The sequence below is a fragment of the Psammomys obesus genome, unplaced genomic scaffold (assembly GCF_907164565.1).
Source record: "Psammomys obesus unplaced genomic scaffold, mPsaObe1.curated_primary_1811, whole genome shotgun sequence".
NCBI lineage: Eukaryota > Metazoa > Chordata > Mammalia > Rodentia > Muridae > Psammomys > Psammomys obesus.
In genome coordinates this window covers 25,978,556-25,985,596 of record NW_026585644.1, presented here as the reverse complement: position 1 = coordinate 25,985,596, position 7,041 = coordinate 25,978,556, and the positions used below count along the sequence as shown (strand labels likewise).

Genomic DNA, 7,041 nt, shown 5'->3' with positions numbered 1-7,041 from the left:
TTTCTTTCTTTCTTTCTTTCTTTCTTTCTTTCTTTCTTTCTTTCTTTTTCTTTCGCCATTTTGGGGCTTGCAGTCAGGGTAGGGGGAGTCAAAATATGGTAAGTTTGGCACATAATCTTATCAGAGACAGTTGTACATTTAATTCCCACAAGCAGGTTCTGCTTTGTTGCATATAAAGGCTTCCAAATATTGTCAAAATAAGGACCAGAGAAGAGCTACTCAATTGCTAATGATTCTCCATTGCCAAACCAGGAAAAATTTATCCTTCCTGGAGATAAAAAAAACAAAAACAATCAAACAAACAACAACAACAACAAAAAACCAGGCTACTCATCAACAGAAGTTTACATTTTTGGCCTACTATTGTGTCATGCATTACATACTGACTCTGTAGCATGTCCCTTTAAAGCAATATGGCAAGTCCTTTGAATGAGGCTAATGAAAGCTGTTAACTGAGCCTGATAAAAGTTTTTTTTTTTTTTTTTTTTTTTTTTTTCTGGCTAAGAAGGTGATAAACACTGCCATGTTAATTCACAGGTGAAAGGAAGCTTCTCTAGAGATGTCTTATTAAAACCCTTTTACCCCTATGTGCTACAGAGCAATAGGAGTAGAAATTGACTTAGTCCCCCAGAATGCATTTCAGGAGGACACCTTGAGATAGCTGAAGGTGGCTGGTGATCAAGCCAAGGGAGGGAGCCATCCAACTGGGTTTGGCCGGTCTGACTTTACCACCAGTCAGTAGCCCAGCATCTGCTACCTGAATGGTTTCCTCTGCTAGTCCCTGTGTAGATGCTGAGGACTCAGAGGTACTAGATGCAAATAAACCCCAACCTGTTGGCAGGTAACATTTCAAGAATCTACAAAGAAGAGTAAGGACTCTGTTAGATTTGATGGCATTTACCCCAAGTCAGCCAGTGTGTGAAGTAGAAAAGGGGTAAGGTATCAACTCCTGAGTTGGGTTCTGAGGAATCAAAAAATCAGATTTGATTCCAGCATCAGAGAAGAAATGGAAACATTTTAAAAGAACAAATAATGTATTTCCTTGAGGCGTGGGTAATAATCTTGAAAATACAAAGAGCAAAATCTGCTGGGGATGAGAAGTTATTCCATTTGAACTGATCCTCAAAGGATAGATTCTTACAAGCTATTAGGGAAAGTTTGCATTTCATAAGCAAAGGCATTGATCTCTGCTCAGTGAGTAACAAGTGTTCTTATGTGGCTAATGCTGAACGTTTCAGGAGAGAATGGCTCCTGCTAAAACCAGAGACTGGCACAGCCTTTTGAGCTATGCTGGAGCTCCTAGGCTACACTCTGCAAAGAAGGTATATTGCTGGTGTAGGCCTGGGTGGGTTAAGGGGAGGCCATGCATACAGTACTTACTGTACCAAGCAGTTTCCTTGTTTTCTGTGAACTTTAACTCTTCCCTTTAGTTTGCATTCTAGTTTGGGAAATAGACAATAAAAAGCCACAAACAAACAACTGAACATTTATGTCAGGCATTGGTAAGAGGGCTGTAGATAGTAGCTAAATTATAATAAAATGTTAAGAAAGATGTCCAGGTCTGAGACAAGAATCGAGTGTAGAAACATATTTACAAATACAGGTAATCCCCTTCACTAAACAGAAAATCCAAGTTTTAGCTCTAGCATTAGTGTTTTTTTTTTTTTTCCTAAATAAAAAATGTTTATGGATATTTAGCTTGCATGTATGTCTGTGTGCCATGTATATGCATGGTACTCCTGGAGGCCAGAAAAGGGCCTCTGGGACCAAGTTATAGAAGATTGTGAGCTGCTTTGTGGGTGCTGGGAGTTGAACCCATGTCCTCTGGAGCATCAGCCAGTACCCCTAACCACTGAGTTATCTCTCCAGCCCAGCTTTAGCACTTTCTAACCAAATGGCCAAAAGAAATTTCTTTTAAACTCACAGCCACACCACCAGTTGCCACACAAAGTTTAAGAGCATTGCAGGAGGTCTGTGCTTAGTAACTATGTTGGGTGACTGGATGGACACCTGATTGTATTTCTGGTAGTACACATTGTTCACCTTTCAGAATTATGACCATAGCTCAAATCTTACATTCTTTAGGGTCCCTTTTAGAGCGTTAACCCGATAAGCTTCCCTTTTCCAGAAATCTCTACCTCATACCACATAAGATTACAGTGCCTACATTTTTACTCAAAGGCAGTGTTTGGGCTCTATTTAGCTTGACATTAAATATGAAATGTTCTTCCAAATCATAGTACATGATATCTATCATTTATTAAGTGCCTCAATGTATTAACGGTGGCAGTTAATTTATAGAAATTAAAACAGCCTTGCAGGGCCCATTGATCATTCTATCTCCGGGGCACAGGATTGTCATAAATGTACCCCAAATATTTCAGTGAGTCCCAGAAATGTGGGGAAATCTGTAGCAGAAAAGCCCTTGAAACTAGGTATATCTGACCAAAAAAAGTATCATTGTTACTGAAAGTAAAGAAGTCTCCCTCAACATGGACTGCAGATGAACATCCTAGTGACTTCAGCCTGACCTCATACAAGCCTATAGTGGACAGGCCACAGCAGGGCTCAGTCTGAAGGAAAGAGGGAGAACCAGTTCCCAGGTTCCAAGTAGCTAGAGGCAGATTTTTAGTAGAATATTTGAAAGACAACCCGATGAAACGATGAAAGCAAATATAAACAAGAATTCACAAGGGAAGTGTCATGAGCTTGACTGAGAGGAACTAGAACACATGAATTTGAGTCATAGCTGTCTTTAGAACACTTGCACCCCTTCACTGATTATCAAGTTTTTCATAATTTTCTTTTCTCTCCTAAGGTCCCCATATCTGAGCTTGCTTCTGCTGTACCTCTGATCTGGACCTCTGCAACATCTAAAATATCCCTGAAAATCTAGTTTCTAGAGTTAACTACTCTCTACTCAGTCTGCTAAAAGATTATTTGTAGCTGGTGCGGTGGTGCATGCCTGTAATCTCAGCACTCATCGAGGCAGAGGCAGGCAGATTCCTATGAGTTCGAGGACAGCCTGGTCTATCACAGCGAGCCCGGGGCAGCCAAGGTTACACAGAGAATACCTGTCTGGGAAAACAAAAAACAAAAATGGATCATTTGCTTCCATCATAGAAAAACATTTGGATCTTCAAGTCCCAGTATTAGTCTTTTTCTAGCAGAGGTAATAATGGACAGGATAGAAAACCTAACCTGCATGTTCTCTCATTATCTTTTATTACTAACATTTACGTATTCTCTTGTCTAATGCCTTACAAGCACTTCACATCTATTGCTCAAGGGTCCTTTTAACCTTGATACCATAGTTTCTGTACCTTTCCTGGTTACGAGAGCAAAGATGGGGTAGACCAAATGAATGAGGCGACAACGCTACAACTTACCCTTTGGTTCCCAGTTACATGGTAATGTAACTGGAAGATATTGCAGGCCTAGCTGTGACTATTATTTTCTCTAGTGGATTAACAGATTATAAGTACGATTGTCACCATTTCCCAAGTTAGCAAATGATGCATGCACCAAGCCCTAAATAGATCTGTTTAGGAAATGTTGCTGGTTCCCAATAGGTCCATAGCCATTTCGTGAATATCTACTGTGAGCACTCTTGCTATTGGACACACTTAAAAAATATATATATGAGGTAGAGATTAACTGTCATTCTTATGTGAACAGCCAAAAGTTCCAGCAGCATTTATTAAGACTCGTTTCCTTATTGGATTGTCTTCATACTGACTAAAATGCAATTGACCATAAATGTGAGGGCACATTTCTAGTCTCTTGAATCTATCCAATTGACTTAACATTTATCTACACATCTACCCTCGTATCAGTACAATATATTCCATTTATACAGTTTTGTAGTAAATTATGACATCAAGAAGTGTAAATTCTCCAATTTTCCCAAGATGTGTTATTTTGTTAAATTTTTATCTGAATAAGATATTAGTTTGCCATGTTCTGGAAAAGAAAACAAACAAACAAACAAATATAAAATTGATGGGACTGGATTGAAACTGAACAGTTTATTTATTGATTGATTGGTTTTTGAGACAATGCTTTTCTGTGTAGCCTTGGCAGTTCTGGAACTTACTCTGTAGACCAGGTTGGTCTTAAGAGATCCATTTGCCTGTACCTCCCATACACTGGGATTAAAGGCATGTACCACAACTTCTTGGCAAAACTCAACAGTTTACACAGTACTACCATGTTAAGTCTTCTGATCCATGAATCTGGGAAGTTTCTTATTTATACTTTCTTTCATCCATTGTTTTTCACTGTTAACTTTAAGTTTTGCCATCTTGATTGTGTTCCTTTTCTTGATGTTGTACATGGAGTAATTTTAATTCACTTGGTGAAATTTCGTTTTCATACACAGAGTATACAGAATGACAACTGTGATTAGTAATATAAAAGTAATCTTGAATTTTACAACCTTGATGAACTTTCCCTTCACTTTTAATAGTTTTTGTTTGTTGTTTGTTTTGGTTTAATTTTCTTTTCTTCTCTCTTTCTCTCTCTCTCTCCCTCCTTTTTCTTTTCTTTTCTTTTCTTTTTTTTTTTTGAGACAGGATTTCTGTGTAGCCCTGTCTGTCCTCAAACTAGCTCTGCCTACCAGGCTAGCCTTGAATTCTGCCTTCCAAGTGCTGGGATTAAAGGTTTGTTTTAAATACATTTTTGATGGATTCCTTAGGCTCTGGGATGCTGCTGGGACTTTTGAATACAATTTATGTAAGATTTAAGACTTGTGGGGATTAAAGTCAATATTGCATACAAACTCATTTTTTTAAAGCAAAAGAACAGTTTTATAGATTAAAAACAATTCAGAAAACTAAAAAGCACAAGATCCAAACCAGAAAGCAAAGGCGGTATCCACACCATTAATATTAACTGTGTGATCCTAAGTAAGCTTCCAATTTCCTTTTAGTTTTACATCTGATTTTTAAAATATTTTCCACTTGCAGTGCCTGTGAACTTCTAAATGTATATAAGGAGTACTTTCCTTATTCAGACTTCACATTCACACTTGACTACACATCATCCTCTTCCAACATTTTCACTTCTTAAACATGATATTACTAAAAGTGGAAGAGCATGCTAACTGTACTTTAACATGAAGGGGAAATACAGACATTAGAAAGGGCTCATAAAAGGCACTGCGATACGATTATAAAGTGCTACCCTCTTGGGAACAGCTAGACTATAAACAAATGCTTTAGAGGCTCATATAAGAAGAACTAAAAATGATAAAGCATTATTTACTCTGTCAAAGGATATACTTACTAGTATGTTAAAGCTTGACAATAATAAAGACATTTCAAGAATGGTAAAGTATGTTCTAAAAAATACACCACTTAAAGCTGTCACCAGAGGCTCACCTTTTGTAGTCAAAGTTTTAAATTTTTTTATATTTCTTAGATAACTTAGATTGTCCTGAAACTTTCCATATGCCAGAGGATGACTCCTGATCCTCCTGATTCCACCTACCTCCTACACACTGCAATTATAGGCATGAGCTACACCTGGCTATTACCATTTTAAAATTATAATTTGAATTAAAATAGCAGATAATCTTGTAAAAATTCTAGCAAACACTGCTTTGCTTCTGTTAATGCTGACAACATTCAAACAAATTAGTCTTTGGAATTTATAAAGTCCACTTCAAGTGTTCTGGAACCTGAGTTTTAACCTCTGGCACAGAGGGAGAGGACTATCCCAGGAGGCAGTGGAGTCCTCATCTTTTTTATGATGGTATTGGAAACTCTGAGGACTTCTTGCTGGATCTGAGAACGTGTTTTCTTCATCTTCAGCTGTTTTATAAGATGTGGTGCAGAGTTTGGTTTCTTTAGATTCTTTAGGATTTCTGTGTTTGTTGTGAGTACTGTCTCTGACATGGACTAGGCTATGTCTCATTTTTGGAGCAATGTTCTTAGCTTTCCAGGACATTGGAACACTTTCTTCATCTGAGGAGTCTCTCTCATGGCAAACACTATTCTTCACGACAAGGTTCTTAGTAGTTTTCTCAACAACTTTTGCAGCAGTTGGCATCCCAACTTTAAGACTGGAAGTCTTTACTGCTTCATCATTGAAAGAATGAGGTAAGGAAGTAGTCATCGTGCGGTTTTCTTGAAGATACACTCCTGTAAGTTCCTTTGAGAAATGTGATGAATCACCAGAGCTACTGTCACCAATACAAGAGCTTTTCACCTTTAGGGGCAAACTTTCCAGGTCAGCATCTGCTCCTACATTATACTGAGGGCATGAGAATTTTATATGTATTCGTTCCTTTAGAGGCAAATCGTGAAGATGTAAACTGGAGATGCCAGATGGGAGATGTTCTTCAGGACTAATCTTTTGAAGATCTTTACACAACACTTCACTGTTTACAGTACACTGTTCTGGGTCATATGATAGTTGTTCAAAGCCAGGAAGGATGGCTGATGATTCAGGTTCTGATTGTAAATCTTGAGAGAAAGTGTTTCTTTGAACAGCTGGAGAGTTACTAAAAGTAGTACCTGCCCAGTCAATGATACTCAACTGTAGATCAGCAATTGCAGAAATATTATGGGAAGAAGAGCTGGGCTGACTATCTGAAACTAGAAAATTACTGACATCTTTAGTTTGCTTTGTAGTTGAGGGTTTTAGAGAAGGCATGAACTGTTCTTGCAAATGCAAACAATGAGCATTTTCAGAGAAAACAAAACTATTCAATGAGGGAGAAGTAGATTTCTGTGCTAAAACAGGATCTGGAGAAATTTCCAAATTAGCTTTGGGATTTTGCTTTGGAACGACATTAGATGTAGGTTTTAAAGTCATAAGTGACTCAGAACTGATTATATCCTCTGATTCTGGTAAATGGCTTCCTTTAGGCTTAATTTTCATATCTGAAAAGAAAGAAAAACATAACAAATATCCATTGCCTTTCCTTAACTTGGGTTGAAAAAAAAAAAAAGCCCAAGCAAAACTAAAAGATAAACCAGTTATCTATCTATCTATCTATCTATCTATCTATCTATCTATCTATCTATCTATCTATCT

The 7,041-nt window shown here is 37.7% G+C and overlaps 1 protein-coding gene across 1 annotated transcript in view; it reads right to left on the bottom strand.

Annotated features, from left to right (window-relative positions):
* Gen1 (GEN1 Holliday junction 5' flap endonuclease) overlaps positions 1-7,041 on the bottom strand; it is a 34,614-nt gene that overhangs the window by 2,490 nt on the left and 25,083 nt on the right. Inside the window, 1 exon segment of the mRNA XM_055621750.1 lies at positions 5,664-6,887. Within this exon segment, the coding sequence (XP_055477725.1) occupies positions 5,664-6,887 (1,224 nt within the window).